Source organism: Larimichthys crocea, chromosome VI (assembly GCF_000972845.2).
Source record: "Larimichthys crocea isolate SSNF chromosome VI, L_crocea_2.0, whole genome shotgun sequence".
Taxonomy (NCBI): Eukaryota; Metazoa; Chordata; class Actinopteri; family Sciaenidae; genus Larimichthys; species Larimichthys crocea.
The window spans coordinates 11,947,749-11,965,199 of NC_040016.1; the positions used below are offsets into that span (position 1 = coordinate 11,947,749).

A 17,451-nucleotide genomic window follows, 5' to 3' on the forward strand; every position below is an offset into this window, starting at 1 on the left:
ATGTCTGGAAACTATGAAACTTAAAGGTGCCCTCTAGGGTTTTCTGGTACACAACAAAATTATATTTTCATTAAGTGTAGCTCACCACAATGCGTTCTGGTTATACTTGAGGTCAAATTAACTTGTTGAATGGATTTAATTCTACATAAAAAATTTGTGAGTCCGCTTTTTCAAATAAAATAATTGAATTTGTATTGTTTACATCCATGTTTGCTGTCTTATTGTCTTCCTCTTTGCCTTTGTTATTCACACAGCTGTAAGCCGGCTACTGTTATTTTTGAAAACTCAGAATAAATAAATAATAAATGTTCATCCCTTCCTATCAGAGTGAAAAATAATAACAGCGATTGAGGGAATTTTCCATGCATATCTGTACATCACGTCCTCAAAAATGAAAACATAAATAAACCAAGACAACCCAGAGGACAAAATGTGATGTCAGTAGTGGGTCATCGCTGGTTCGCTCATGTTTTCAAATAGAAACAGCCGTAATCAGTTCATTGCACTCACAAACACACAAACATAAAGACAGCAGCTTGAATTTTCTTTGTAACTCTCATTTTTTTAATGTGCCAACAGGTGCTGGGGAGTCTGGGAAGAGCACCATTGTAAAGCAGATGAAGTAAGTTACAAAAGCAATCTTTATCTCACTTTTTTTTTTTTTTAAATATTTGGTCTTTTCTGCATAAAGTTAGATTGAAAATGAAACTTGGCTAGTTTGTTGGATAAGCCATTACATGCCATATACTAGTCAAACTGGGCCAAACCTGGCCACAGGCTAACCCTAAATCTAATACAGAAAATGTATGGTAATGTGGTTGTGATGAAATAGTAATAATACTTCACAAAAGAAGGCTACGGTATGAGAATAGCTGTGTTTCTGTTGTTCTGTTTTCCTTCTCTAGGGCTGAAAGGAAATGTTTCAGCTGTAGATGATGTGCCCATTTTTAAATCCTGATGTGTTTTATGAGGAAAACAGTCTACAACACCTGATGATTCTCAGCTCACTCTTATATTTCCTGATGCTGGTCTTATCTGACGTTCACTTAAATCAGAGGCTAGAGTTCAATAGTTTGCAGACACCATATCATTTTTATGGTGGTGTCTAGGGGAGAGCGTGGCCTCTCCTGTTTGTTTTCGTCTTTTACTGTTCATAGCACAAGAGGAATGAGCTGTTAAAGAGGATATTATGCCTCTGTACCAATCAGAGCACACATACTCTCTCTCTCTCTCACACACACAGGACCCTAAATGGCTTAATTATTCACATTCCTCTGGGCTAGCCAGGAATTGAATCCATTTTTTATGAGCTCGGAGCAGGAGCAGTCTGTCGCTTTTCAAAGCCAGGTTATTAACACGTACAGGCATACAGATGAATCAGCCGACAAGACAGAAACATTCTTAACATTAGCCTCTTATGTAACATTACACATTAATGCATCCTGTGTAAACATGACTCTGGAGCAGAGGAAGTTAGGAAAACATAACTGGTTTCATACAACAGGTTTAAATTGTTTGTTGGCTAAAGTGCTGCTGTTCTTTTTCAATTGCATGAACACACTGTAAGCAGAGTGATTTGTTTTGCTTGCTCTGCGTTTCCTTCTGCATGCTGATGAAGTCTGGATGATTGCATCTCATGATAGGAAGCACACTTGTGCATGCACAGACTCTTAGTTCCTTCACTCCCAGGTTTGGGGTCATAATATTGCAGGAAGGAAACTCAGAGTATCACATCAACTAGATACTGCAGAGTTGAGGCAGTCTCAGTGTGTGTTCACCGCACTGCTATACATCAGGCTGCACAGCATGCTGATATTATAATTGTGATACAGAGTGTACGGACAAAAGTTGCGCTTCAGCTTTACAATATTTTGCCTTTGTGTGTTGTTCTACAACAGCAGCAAATAGAGAGTAACAGATAGACAGAGTGGAGCATTTATCCCTCGAGTGCACATATGAACACTGAAATAAGGTTTTGCTAATTATTCCTTCATAATGGCTGTGATGTGATTCTTTCCTAATTGATGGGGGATAGATTTCTTCTTGTTACTTGTTAATAAAGTGGGTACCTTCCACAGTCTTTTTAAGTAAGTACTTACTAGTATTTATTTCTGCAGACAGTATATTCTTGAGCTGCCACAGAGGGCTCGCCTTTTTTCTTTTGTAAAAAAGACTTGAGATTTATGTGGTACTCACGTGATTTATCTAACTCAGACTGCTAAAGTCTCATATGAACTTAAGATAAACTTTTGAATACATTTACATTCTGTGAATTTTGTCCCCCATCAGTTACGTTGGAGTCACTTTAGGAGTGGCCAAGAATGATTACAGCAAACTTGACTATTGTTTAAAGGCGTACTAAGAAAAATAATCCTTGTGTCGTTCTCAGGATCATCCATGAAGATGGTTACTCAGAAGATGAGTGCAAGCAGTACCGAGCAGTGGTTTATAGTAATACCATCCAGTCTATTATGGCCATTGTTAAAGCCATGGCCAGTCTCAAGATAGACTACAGCAACCCTTCCAGAGTGGTAAGACACACAAGCACCTAAACACTTAAACATCATGTTATAGCATGCTCCAAAAAATCTCCCATCTGGTGGCATAAGCATTGGTTGGCCACAAGGAAAAGACTAATTTCATATTCAAAACCAGTCTTTACCAGATAAAACTGTAGTGAACAAAGCCTCAGCTTTACAGTGGGACACAGAGTATAAGAAGGCATGATCATGTACATACCTGCAAATAACAAAATTGTTGCGGATACGCAGTAATTGTTGAAAATCATTGTTGCTGAGCGAGAGCTGAAAGCTGACTAGAATAAAAAATCCCCATCATTGAGTGAGAATGCAGAATTCAGTTGGCCTTGCTAACTGTGGACAGATCAGGATCTCCCTCAGGCCACAACAAAACAAAGCCTGTTTTATCAACAGCATCTTGCAGTGGTCTATCTGGTGTAGTCCTCAAGACTTATGCTTGCCCAGAACTGAAATCACAAGAGTTTGCCTTTGTTTCTACAGCCCAACCATGTCTTTTTTACTTGTTTTCCCGTCTCGAAAGAATAAGGAAGAAAAAGTCTAGTCATTATCTTTGCAACAAACATATTACTCTGCCGCTTATGTGTATTCACTTATAACACAGTGAACAAAGATGATTTCAAATCTGTGAAACCTCTCTGTGATTCTTACTCAGTCATTACCACCGGTGTGCCAGTGTTTTAACAAAATGTGTTATCATGTGATTTCCAACCTACACCTGTTCACAGCAGCCCTTTTTTCACTGGTAGAATTGCCGTTGGGACTAGAAACTAGAACACAGTGTAATTCCTCTCTGATCCATCTTTGTAGCCTGCAGGGAAACGGTCCTTGACTTCGCCTCCTCCGTCTTTGATCTCCTCTCTCCTCAGAGTAGCAGTAGACAGAGAGGAGGCTGAAAGCATGTCTAATACGAGCAGCAGCAGCAGCAGCAGCAGCAGCAGTAGCAGACAGGAAACTGGACGCTGTTTCGGGAATTGGATTTGTTCAAAAGTGCTGGCGAGACACATTTAGCTTGCCTGGTTCTCTTCACAGCCTCAGAAATGACACAAATTAATTTTGAAGTGTACCACCTGTAGGTAGACCTTACAGATGGCCCAGAGTTGTCTGGTTTCTGTTTTTTCAAACAGATGCTATTTATCATTTTATGTCTACTTTACCAGTTTTTTTTTTTTTGTTATCTTTTTTTCCCACCTAACATTACATTTCCAACCTTGACTGATAAATCCCTGCCTTGAACAGCGATCCAATCGTTAGCTTAGCAATTCTAACGAGGCCCAGCAGGTCTGTCAGGCTTTGGATTTCTCCACATGTTGAAGCAGTCTCCAACGGGACTTAATAAGTGTGATACATGACAGGCGTTTTGCTACATTGAGCACTAGAAATGATATTGTGTGCACACAAGACAATATTCGTTCCTATGTTTTGATTAATTCATGAGCACAAGATGGAGGGCCTGCACAACAGCGGCCTTGTTTATCACAGTGTTGAGTAGTAGTAGCAAATTTTGAAGGACTTATAATTTAACATTTTGAATCAAGCCCTCCGGCTATATTAAAACAAACAGGCAGTCAGCAGGGACTGTGACAACCAAAGAGGTCAGTGTGTTTACTGGGAAAACTACAGTTTACATCTCGCTGTATCAGCACCGCCGCTGGCTGTTTGTTTTTCAGCACATGTTAACTCGCATTTCCCATTACAGCTATAAAGAGTGATCCCAAGAAAAGCATCAGGCCGGCGATAGTGACAGAGATCGGTGTGTTTACAAGACAAACTACAGCTCACAGTCCGTTGCATCAGCACCTCAAGAAAAGCAGAGACACAACCAGAGCTGCACATAATTGACTTAAACTGTTAAACTGCTCATAGTCCTTCATAATTAGCGTCACATTACTCAACAATCTGAGAAACGAGGATGGCTCTATACCCTTATTGAACCAAAACAGAACATATCTTGTGCCCACAAATTACACAAAATGTGGGAACAAATTCTATCTCGTATGCATGCCAAACCATTTTGATTGCTTGATGTAGTAAAACTCTGTCTATCAGCAGTGTCTCTGTCATGCCCGATCCTCCCCACAACTAAAACACAATATTTATTAATTAATATTTTGCACATTTGTGTATCTTTGCATTGACTTTGTATATAATCTACTGGCTAACTGTAGTTAGTTAAGTTTCAGCACTGTCTATGCAAATGCGAAAGTTAGGCTACTATTTCCTAACATTAAAAAAGAAAAACCTGGTTCACACCTATCATAGCCACTGTTAGCTTTTATATCTCAGGCTAAGATAGCAGCTCTGTCTTTCTTTGTACTAGCTGGTTTACAAGACCAAAAGACAGAGTTACTTCTGCCTACTACAATGGTTAGTCCTCATCCTGAAAGCCTTTTCAAAGTGAAAAACATATAGTGCATGTCAGCCATATTGGGCTCATAGACATGCAAATGTGGAGAGAGATGGTGGAGTGATGGGCAGCCCCCCTGAGGAGAGCCCAGGGAGCAGTTGAGGGGGGTTCAGTGCCTTGCTTAGGGGTACCTTGGCAGTGACCAGGAGGTGAACTGGCACCTCTCCAGCTACCAGCCCACCTTCCATATTTTTGGTCCATGCAGGACTTGAACCGACCACCCTCCAATTCCCAAGCCAAGTCTCTATGGACTGAGCTACTGCCGCCCCCTTTTAGTATGAAATAAGAGATTTACAGATTCAGTGTTAATCAATTATACAAAAACATGATTTGATTAATCAGTAATAATAATTTGGTACAGCCCTAATTAACACACATTCACAGAACGTCATCAGCATATTCATTATACTCATTATACACAGACAGACAGGCAGACAGATAGAACCATCGCACACACAACATCAACAACAAGTCAGAGCCTGGCAGAGATCCAGTCTGGTGCACCCTGTGAACACTTATCAGCCTATGAACAAGCTGTCAGCGAGCTCTAACAGTGGCTGAACTCATTTCTGTTGAGGCGTGTTTGTGATTTTACAGTGAAGCGTAAAAAAACAACATACGTGTGTGCTGTAACTGAAGCTGTAATAGGAGCATCGAGGACTCTGCTGTGGTCAGATCCGTCAAATGGTTGTGCGTACGTGACGATGCTCTCACAGACTCCCACGTTCGCAATTAGTGCGCTGGTGTGCTTGTGCACAGCGGCGCTGTAGAACTGCACACACACTCGCTTACAAAAAGGTCTGTGAATCCACAATGTGCACACTCACACATTATCCAAGCTATTTAGTGTTTTATTTGGATGAAAGAACAGGAAGAGATCAAACAAACATATCACATTCCCTGTTGTATAAATCACTTGACTCAACAGTTGACTTGCACAAAATGCACATCTTTCATTGGCCGCATGAAATCAGCCGTCATAGCCACTGTAATACAGGTAGAAAAAAACTTTATTTCAAATTATAAACATAATAAGCATATTTCAGACACTGAAACGCAGGCTCAAACTTTCAGTAAATTGAAATATTATCTTCCCCCAGAATAAATGATTGATGCTCACCAAGAACAAGGTAAATAAACATCAATCGACTGAAGCAAATCCATTAAAAACATGACAAAAAGGAGCACAGTTGTAGTCACTGCCTGAGGGAGGCTGTCTAAGACAGAAATTTATGTGAAATGTATTCCTCACTGAATCATTCCGCACAACCATTACTATGCAAATACACAAGGAGGAGCCGGGATAAATTATTTCTTTTTGTATTTTATCACGAGTCATTGTGGATAAAGATCACAGAACATTGTTAATTCCATGCCAACAGGAAGATAGAGTTTAGAGAAACAAGAAGGGTGATAAAGAGCAGGAAATCAAGCCACACATTTTGTTTTCCTGCATGCTGTTACCTTGAGTCACACCAACTATCTCACACATCTTACATGTGTTCAGTCCAGATTGGCTGGCATCCGTTTATTATGAGTTTCATTGATATCATCACACACACATTATATTGCTAGCATCACAACCTTTGCTTCCTTGGCACTAGTTCAGAGACACAGTGCTCCATTTATTTAGCACTGTGCATCCAAATACTTAACTGGTAGCTGAGGGGATTTTCTACTTTCTATTGATCATCGTTGCGGATCACAAATCACAAATATAATTCACTTATTCTGTGTATATTGTTTTACATTTCCACAGTTTCTCAGGGATTTTTGTAGTTTCCACGTTTTCACCTTTTTCAAGTCTGTCCTAAAATAGTACTCACGTTCATGTAAGTACATTAAAAAGTTGCAGGAAATGTTCTGCTGCTGTCCAGACTGTCAGCAAAAGAGATAAAGAACAAAAACCAGAGTCTTTGTTCACTGCAGAATCTCAGCAGAAGTTTCAGAAGTTCAGCCAAAACTATCTATCTTCGAATCTTTGACAAAGCCTGTGTTAGACAAAACAATATCTGTGCCTTCCAAAGTTGCACAACAAGTAAACGCTCTTTGTCTGACAAAATAAAAGTTTTGTACTAAAAAAAAACCCTAAAAAAATACACAGTTGATTTGTCTAAAACTGCAGAAAACTAAATTTAGCTTCAAATTCAAAACCAGAAATAGGACTGTGGATAATCCTTTCATTGTACATATGAGTATGGGAGTATTGTATTAAGATAAACTTAAAGAAATGTTGCTATCCTTTCATGATGCATTATTATTATTGTTTTCATCCACATACAAATCTATACATTGGATACAGATGATGTAATTTTATCTTGCGTGAAAGATACTCTCATTGGAACAACCCTGTTCTGTGTCTCTTATCGCCCCCTGCAGGATGATGCTCAGCAGCTCTTTGCCCTGTCTGCAGCTGCAGAGGAACAGGGCATCCTTCCTGATGACTTGGCCAATGTGATCAGGCGATTGTGGGGCGACAGTGGCATACAGAGTTGCTTTGCACGGTCGCGAGAGTACCAACTCAACGACTCTGCGGCATAGTGAGTGTGAATTGATGTTCATTTGTACTGTGATCCCACTTATCAATCAAATACATGTTCAGGTTCTTTTCTAAAATGACTTCCATAACGTAATACCTCCCAGGCTTACTGTAATCTAGGATTTTTAATATTCTACACTTTTTAGTCAAATTCAGGCATCCATTATCAACATTACCTTTACATATCCTCCTCTACTTGTACATTAATCAATATGCAATCTGCTCCTCTCCTCCTACACAAGCTTCAAAATACACTAGGCTCGGTGTTCCACCACTATAAATGTAAATGGAGCCAAGTGGGAAAGCCATAGCTATCCATCAAATGTGCTCTTTTTCTCATCCTGCAAACCTGTTTGTTATTTATATAAGAAAATAGTTTTTCAACTGAAACAAAGTATTTTAATATTTGGTTTATTTAAGTAACAATAAAGGTTTTGTGGTTTGTTTGTATGTTTGTAATGTTGTACTGATTAACTAATAATAACAAATTTTTATTTTCATGTCATATGAAGGCTTGTTTAGTTTTGCCACTAGGGATGCAGTTTTCATGGGGCTGTGATGGATCTAATGGTGCAATCCTTTCAGTCTCTCTCATACGCACTGCAGTGAGAGACCTGCCTCTAACCTCTCCAGGGAGCTATAGAGACAGAAATGATAGACCAATAACTTCCGTTAAGTGATTACTTCTCCCTCTCTGAGTTTGATTCCTTAATATTATAACCTTATAAGCAGAGCACAGAGGGATGAAAAAATGAGAGTCATCGTTTACTTCAAGGGAAATGATCTTCCAAGTAAACCATGAGAATTGATAGTGGCGATGATAATAATAATATAAAAAAACAAAAAAAACAAGTGACTCCTTTGTTTTGTTTTCCTGGAACTAGTTGATTAATTTAGTGACAGTGGCATATAAAAGTCAACAGTGTTGCTTTGAGATATGTTTATAATAACTCCTTTATCTCATCTGGAAAATATTTAATGGCAGCAATGATGATGATAATGTATTATTTTTTTATTCATTTCAGTAAGTCTGTCAGGATTAATTACTTATTGCTGTGGATGTGACATGCATGAATGGTGAGCTCTGTACAACTATGCTGGATGTATGTCTCCTTCTCTGTATGAATTGTATGTTGGCTTGGCCAGTAAAGCTCCCAGCTGGCCCTGGATGGTAAGTGGCAAGGCTTGTATTTGTGGGGCGGGGTGTGTCAAACATGGTGAAGATGCTTCCACACTCCCCTACTGACCAACAGTCTGTCAGATACCAGAGAAAAGGCAAAAGGGAATTTAATAGGGAGGTGACCGTTTTTTTCTTTGTGTCAAATTTAACTTTTTATTTCAACGTTGTTGTATATTTCCAACACTCCTCTTTCAGGTAACTAAAGCCCTGTTACCTTACTTTTAAAGCAACACTGCTTAGAAAGAAGTATTTTTGCAATTTGGTGTGCACTGTCCTCAATATAGGCGGTTGTACATTGTCATTTGTATTAGTTATGATTATAGTTATAGATTAGTTAGCTCAGTGTCTGTCTTTCAGTCTTATTTCATACAGTCAGTCCCAGATTTACTCTTGTCTGGTGGCTTCTTGCTCAGTCACTCTCTTCTTTTCTCTTCATAGCTTCCTTCATCGTCCTCTTCTTGGTTTCTTCAACATTATCCATGTTCATAGAAGCTGCTAAGCACAATTACCTTGCCCGCTCACTGAGCTCCAGTTCTTGCACAACACTGGCTGTATTCCCCTGCAGTCTTAGGCCTGAAAATCTCTTCCCAGTGGAGCAAAATGTCTGTGGTACAAACAATAACACTCCAATACAGTCCAATAAAACTGAGCTAACGTTGTCTAATAGCAGCTATAGTTCACAGCAGTTTAGTTTACTGTACATCAGGATGCTCTCTAAATCACTGAGAGTTGAGGATTTTACAGTAATACATACAATAATAAGATTTTTTTACTATCATACATCAAATTCACCAAAGTGGAGCAAATTAGTAAAGAATATGCATGTTGCCATAGAAATCCTCCCACTCAGGATAGTATATACTACTAGTGAGTCCAGTGGTAATCCTTGCGTGGTGTCATTTCACACAGGGATTTATTAGAGTGTGCGCAGAGTCGATGTTTGGCATCACCTCATCTCACTTCCCACAAGTATAAACCAAGCAAGGCACAGCAGAGATTGGAGTGACAGTTTAAAAGATGTACCTACAAAAAACTGAATTAGATGAAACAGGAGCCTTACACCAGGTATAACTTATATCTGTTACAGGAGATATCTAGTGAACTGGGATGGATTATTCACAACACAGGAGAACTATCAGATATGCGACAGCAGGCTGAGATGTCAGCTAGGCAGCAGCATCTATTTAACTAAAATGTATGGTTCAGACTGAGCTGGCAAACTATTTCTTAAGAAATGTTATATATATACATGTATATGAGCTACAGATTTGCAGCTGAGTGGCACAAGTGTAAATGATATTATCATTTTAAATATACTGTGTTATGATGCGATGAGTAGTAAAGCAATGTGGATGTATGGATGACTACCCACAGTGTCTTGGTACCATTGTGAGTTCTATCTGAGAAAATGATCATGTGAAAAATTGGCTGTATGCAAGACAACAGTCATGTTTATATAATATGTTACAACAGTAACAACCAAGGTGAAAACTAATTCAGAGCGCCCACAATAGTGAGTATTTCACTACTTTAATAAACAGTGTGAAAAATCATAGTGAGCCTGTCAAACAACAACGACAACAACAAAAAAACTTTGTTGTCAGATATTACTGTAAAAAATAACTTACAGTTTTCAGCCAGCATTGTCAGCATGAAGAAAGACACCAACCAAGGCGACTTAGCAGCAGACGACTGATGAAAGGAGATGCTGAATGGCCAGCTGGCAGCAAAAACACCTACTCCACAAACCTGTCTTCAAGTACTGTAATCTGTCTGCGGGGCCAGTAACCTTACTATGAAAATCTACGAACACTAGAAGCTAGCAAGTTACAGAGGGGAAGGCAATTTAAATAAACTACCTAATTACAAAGGATGCATTAGATATATGTTGTAGTGAGTAGAGTATGTTGGGTTGGGTTGCACTTGGTTCCACTTTTCTGAAATCAATCTACATGCCTCACTACATTTATGATTAAAATGGTGGTACTGATTTTTTTTTTTTACCATATTATTGTCTGAGTCAACAGAATTGCTGTCTGTACTTGTGTGGTTTATTGGCCAATCAATATTTTTAGGATGACAATTTATCTAATCATATGAAAGGACATCGTTCATAGTGATGAACTGAGTTGAGCATAAAGCTGGTAGTGGTATTAGTAGTAGGTCTACTGTTTGAAGCCACAGTTCCTGGAGGATAATGACTGATATATTGGAGTCCAACATGTGGAATGCATTTGGTCATAACTAAATTATTACAGGAGCTTCACGTTATCTCTTAAAAGGCTCTTACAACAGCCGAATGAAATTATATCATTTCAAGTTTAACAGTTATGTAATGCACATTCATGTGTGGGAAAGTAATGTCTGTGTATAGATATATAGATACGGTAAGAACATTTGATAACAGGAGTTAGACGGATAGATCTAACGTTCATGTATGTTTGTCTTTCTCTCCCTTGCAGGTTGCAAATCATGTTGAAATCTTGCTCTCTCTCTTTCTCTCTCTCCGGCTTTTTCTCTCCCTTAGTTACCTGAATGACCTGGAGAGGATAGCTAAAGCAGATTACATCCCGTCCCAGCAGGATGTGCTGCGAACTCGGGTCAAGACCACTGGCATTGTGGAGACTCACTTCACTTTCAAGGAACTGCACTTCAAGTAAGGCCCTGATCACGTTAACTGAAAAAAATACATGTATAAAAAAAAACACCGCCATGTTCACCGTCACCCTGTGTCTGTGAGAGTCGAGGCAACTCACCCACAGTGAGAGGGAGTGTTTGACTTTGAGTAACCTGAGAGGTAAAATGGCCTCCTAGTGTTCACTCATGTCTGATGCACGCTTTCATTTGTTGGTTGGTGATGCATAAAAACTACTGCCAGTTGACAGTTACTACCCACACAAAAATCACATGAAACATGACCAATAATGAATAAAATGTAGCTGCCTGCTTGCACAACAGCAAGGCAAAAATCCTAGCTTGGATATTAAAGCAACAGGATAAATGCCATGTGTGTCACCATATTGTTTTCATTATATCAGGCCTCATCAGTGTAAACACTGACATCACCATGCCTGCCTCCTCCACACCTGCTCTAAACAAATTGCTAGACTTAATTTTGATGTCAACATTAATAGCATCGAGGGGCGACTGACACTCCTGGCTTGAAATGTACAACTCAGCTACTCAGTGGCTAAATCATACCAGCAATTAAAAGCTTAATTATCACAATTGCTCTGAGAGGTGGGTAAATGAATTAGAATATGCCCTCCATGCTCTCTATCTCAATAAAACCAAAGCTTTATATAGAGCTAACATTTGAGTGTGTCCTCCATGCTACAGAACTGCAGGTCTTACATAAAATATGCTCTGACCCAGCCTTGGCACTCATGTGTGGAATAGTAATGGATCTATAGATATGTCTCTTAATAGAGGATGTGCAAGACATGCAGTAAGAACATTTGCTAACAGGACCTGTACTGAAGTAGATCCTGTAAAGTGTACAGGTGAATGCACAAAATGTATCATGCAAAAGTGAGTCCCCTCACTTTTACACATCTCGGGTGTTTGTTTTGTCTTTTTTTTTTAGATCTCAAGAAGCAAAATACCTTACACTTTCTAAAGCAGTTAAACAGATCTGGATAATGGAAAAAAAGCAGCAGCAGCATCCTTGTGGCGCTGGTGTGACCTGTTTCCTGATAAACTCTGATATTTACCTTCTGTCACTGCCTCAATATTTGGTCTGAATAATACATGGAGGCAATCAATAAGAAGAAAGTCACGTTTTTGTAATTCTGCCCCGTTTGCCATAATAAGTAAGGAAAGGAAATACTTCAGATACAGAGAAATGTCATCTTTTGACAAGGGCTTTATTTAGATTCATGGATTAAATGGTGCTTCGTGGGTGTATGCTAACCTAAACTGGGTTAGGTGTAACCTCATCTCGGCCCTCTGTATCTTCAAAATATGACAGCTGTCCTGGATGTAGAGGTCTGTTAATGCTTCGGCTGTCTGCAGGGTTTTTGCTCACGCCTCTGACGGCTTCGATCACAGTGCTCAGCTTCCCCATTAGCCAGTGCTTTGCTCTGAATATTGAGGCCTGCCTGCCTGCTCCTCGTAACCTGCATTGACCCTGCAGTCTTTTATCAGATATCTGACTGACACGTCTCCACCTCCTCAACACTTTGGCTTTCAAAGCAGTCTCATGAAAACTTAATGTAAATCCAGGGATGGAATATCACCGCAACTTTCTCCATTCCTCCTTCAGAATCATTCTTCCTAAAACATCCTATTTTATGCCCTGTTTCACCATATCAGCTTTGTCATACTGTCTTTCATTGCGACCTCCTTCGCCCGCCAATGCACACACACACACAATGTATCTCCTTTGCTTCATCCCCTTTGCAGAATGTTTGATGTGGGAGGCCAACGTTCAGAGAGAAAGAAGTGGATCCACTGTTTTGAAGGAGTCACCGCCATTATCTTTTGTGTTGCACTGAGTGCTTATGACCTGGTGTTGGCTGAGGATGAAGAGATGGTAAGGAAAAATCCCTGTTCTCTCTGTCTCCGTCTGCATGGATGATTTACCAGTTTCACAAATCTGCTCTTTGTCTCATTTCAGTGTGAGGTAGTTTTGATTGTAAGGCAAGAAACAGCATTTTATATTACCCATTCCTTCATTATTATAGCTTAGTATTAGTATAATAAGAATAGAGCTTCAACAAACCAGTTACAGCTGAACACATGGGGAGTAATTGTGTAATAAAAGCAAATCTTTCAAGTGACTTGACAGATTTGACCCCAATTTCTTGAGTAAGTGCCCCGGAGAAACTTGGCCAACAGTTGCCCTGAATAACTAACTCTGCACGAGTTATTGATCACATTTAAAATGTTAAACAACATCATCCTCTGGTGGCAGCTTCGATGTGTCGTAAGTCATAAGTCATGACCAATTTTGCTTTCCTTCAGAACCGAATGCATGAGAGCATGAAGCTGTTTGACTCTATCTGCAACAACAAGTGGTTCACTGAGACCTCCATCATCCTCTTCCTCAACAAGAAGGATCTTTTTGAGGAGAAGATTACTCGCAGCCCCCTCACCATCTGCTTCCCAGAGTACACAGGTACACAATAGAATATCAGGAGCCTTACTCCACCTGAGAGCAGTGCTTTAATAGTTGAACATCTGCAGTATAACCACAGACAGATTTCTAACAGATTGCAACATTATGTAATTAAGTAATACATCCTAATACTTCCTCATCTTCCTAGGAGCCAACAAGTTTGATGAAGCAGCCAGTTACATTCAGACCAAGTTTGAGGACCTGAACAAGAAAAAGGACACAAAGGAGATCTACACCCACTTCACCTGTGCCACGGACACCAAGAACGTGCAGTTCGTCTTCGACGCCGTCACCGACGTCATTATTAAGAACAACCTGAAAGACTGTGGTCTTTTCTAAAGGTAAGATACGTGACGGAAATATAAAATGTAATGGAACAGCTTTGGATCATTTAGATGGCCTGAATCGATTTTTCAGTTGATCAATTAATTGGCAACAACTGACATTTTATAGATCAATAATTCATATAATGCCACATCAATTAATAATGAATTGAATCATAAGCCCTTTTAATCATAGGTGACATCGATGATGATGAAAAAAAACATAACTTCCAGCAGGTCTAAATCTGTGTGGTTAGATGATTTTAAGAACTGGTACAAATTTTAGCAGTATTTGTTTCTTATGGCACAGCTTGTTCAAACAAGTTAACAGCCCTCGTACTTCTTATTGATTACCTCCAGACTATTAGCTGCCCTCAGATCTGGTTCAGTTATGGACATAAATGTAGCTGCAGTGAGGATAGTTCAAGTCATATTGTGTATTTACTGTATTACACGTTCAAATCCAAGAATGCAACATGAGATCTCAAAACCTCAGCCAGTGAAACAAACAAAAACATCTGCATGTGGATAAGTCAGAGAATATGTTATTGGGATTCGGGTGAACCAAATATATTTGCATTTTGTATACAAGTATAAAGTGTGATTTACTGTAATTGCTGAGGCTCAGATTAAACAGAACAGATCCGTAAACATAAATTCAAATCCTTGTACATTAAAACAGTGAAATAACATGTCTTCTCTACTTTTTTTTATTATATTCATCTAAAGGTGTTGTTTGTTTTTTATCGTCCTTGTGTTGCAGGAAAAAGCCCAACGCATGCAGACTGCATGAGAGACTGCAACAGCCATGTGATGATTACTGCTTTTCATAATGAAAACCATAACAGACTTGATTCCTAGAGGGGGATCCTTAAAGAACTTCCACAGACACTGATTTGCAACCATCACATTTTCTGTCACTTGTGTTATTATTTTTTATATCTGTATTTCTTACCGCTCTTGATCAGGGGTTCTCATACTATTCATACTGAACGCATAATGAATAGATATTTGACCAAGGACCCCCTTTAGGACAAGAATCACTAACAATCAAGGGCACTTACCTGTTTTTAAATTAGATTTGTAACATAAATGATATTATCCGACTGACTTACTGTAAGTGGAAAAGAATTGTGCTGAAGAGTAAAAATCATAATAATAATCCATTATCTCATCATGCCACAAATTTAAGTATTTTTCATTCTTAATAGGCCTTTGAGGGCCAGTTTGAGACCACTTATTTAATCAGTAAATTGCAGAAGGAAAAGAGGACAAAGAAGAAGATGGCATACTTGATTTAATGAAACAATTGTTTTCTATTTAGACCTCTTTTTGAGTTTTTTTTTAGGTTTTTCATTTTACTTTCCCTTTTTTGCTTTTGGAGTTTAATAAGAGAATACAGTAAATGAAACAACTTTTTTATAAAAAAAAATCACATTAACTTACGTTAACTAATGTTGGCATTTTATGAACCTTTTGACTGCACAGAGCTTATTTTTAGAAGAAAACAAACACGCATGGAGAATGAATATGGATGAAGGGAAAATGTTTTTTGTACAATGTTTACACAGAATCAATATTCATAGTTGTACTATTAGTGCATTGTTCTGCATGACTGTCCATAGATTAGCTTGTATCCCACATGAACTAAATAACATTCCTTAAGTAACTTCTTTAAAGAAACAACACAGAAATGATTATGTGTCACTTTTAAGATATCTGCAAGATTTTTAAGTGGTTATGTCTGTTCCTAACATGGATTGTTCTGTACTATCTGTTTCATTCCAAGTCTTTTTACATATGTTTGTGCCTTGATATCTGTTTACACTTGTTCTTTAGAGACATGCTATCTTCATAGTGTGAATTAGGGCTATTTCTACTCTTACACTTCAGTTCACATAACCCATGATTTAAGATGCACCATAACACAGAGACAAATGGATGATAGGTGTTCATTAATATTAAGAGAAAAGTCATTCACTTGTTAAATGTAAATAAACGTTTGGTCACATGATATTTTCTACAGTGTGATGTGTCAAAAGGAAACATGTAAAACTAATTCTGTTCCTCCACTAAAAATGAATTTTTGTAAAATGTATAAGTGCAGAACACAGTTGTAGACAAGAGCGGGGTATTGTTCAAGAAAATTCAGCATTCACAAATAGCAGCTTGTGTTAAATTCCTCACAAGTCTCACAGAAACACTCCAGAAGTCTGCTTTTTTTTCTGATCGGTGAAAGGCTCATTTATTTTTAATGCCACTTGCCTAGTGCTGGAAAGTAACGCTGCGCATTTACTGAAGCATTTAAATATAATTCTGAGGCCTTCTGAGACTTACATGAATATTTCCATTTCATGCCACTTTATACTTTTATTTGACTACATTTCAGATGGTCATATATTTGAAACTTATAGTTTCTGATCAGTTGTTAGCAATAATGTAACAATGCAGACATTTCTTGAGAGATTAAACCAACCTTTCTGGCTTGTGATCCCTTTCAAGTAACTGTTGTAACCTTGTAAACATTTACCATTGCTATGTTGTTTTACCAAAGAGGTAAAATTAATCTATTATTATATTTCCCGAAGATATTTGAGAAAAGTTCAAAAGGTAAATTGTAATTCATGGTCACAACTTTGTTTTGTTTTTTTCTTCTTTCTTTCTCCTCCATGATTTATCTTGTGACCATTTGTAAGGGCTCAACCACTAACAGCCTATATCAAGTAGTGAAAACTGTCTCCACTTCAACCAGTTAACAGTAGAACACTGCTTGATGCGTTAATATTACTCTAACACTGTCACATATGATAATCAGCCATAGGAGCCATATTTCTGCAGAGTGGGTACTTTTACATTTGACCCCTAAAGTGCATTTTACTGATAATACTTTTAGTGCAGTGAAGGATCTGAGCACCTCTCCCTCTACTGTCTGAATTACAATACAAAGTGCTTTCAACATCCAAAGCGGTGAGGTGAGGAGGTGTAGTCATGAATGCTTAGCTCATCTGCAAATGAAATGAGAACTTCACTTGAGCCCCAAAACCGTGTTTGCAATTCTAAACGCCAATTAAGGAAAGAATGTTAAATGCACTGTGAGCATTACTCCGACCTTAATAAAAGGTGTGAAAGGCTTCACGTGCAGAGACAATGGAGAATGTTTATAAAGATCCACAAGGTGGCGACATGTAGATTTCAATAAATCAGCACATGTATGCAAAGACAGTTGCCCAAAACAACTTCACAAAAGTGGCGTTTTGTACTCTGCATTACGTCTGCACGACTCAAATTTAATAAAGAGTTGATCTTAAAAATAAAGTTTACTAAATACATAACAATACGGTGATAA

The 17,451-nt window shown here is 38.5% G+C and overlaps 1 protein-coding gene across 1 annotated transcript in view; it reads left to right on the top strand.

Moving 5' to 3' along the window:
* The window catches only part of LOC109138798 (guanine nucleotide-binding protein G(i) subunit alpha-2), a 38,865-nt gene extending 22,746 nt beyond the window's left edge, over window positions 1–16,119 (top strand). Inside the window, exons 2-9 of the mRNA XM_019260235.2 lie at window positions 580–622; window positions 2,390–2,531; window positions 7,324–7,484; window positions 11,191–11,319; window positions 13,068–13,197; window positions 13,629–13,782; window positions 13,931–14,123; window positions 14,869–16,119. Coding sequence (XP_019115780.1) covers window positions 580–622; window positions 2,390–2,531; window positions 7,324–7,484; window positions 11,191–11,319; window positions 13,068–13,197; window positions 13,629–13,782; window positions 13,931–14,121 — 950 coding nt within the window. The 3' untranslated portion in view covers window positions 14,122–14,123; window positions 14,869–16,119. The remainder of the gene's footprint in view (window positions 1–579; window positions 623–2,389; window positions 2,532–7,323; window positions 7,485–11,190; window positions 11,320–13,067; window positions 13,198–13,628; window positions 13,783–13,930; window positions 14,124–14,868) is intronic.
* The last annotated feature ends 1,332 nt before the right edge of the window (window positions 16,120–17,451 follow it).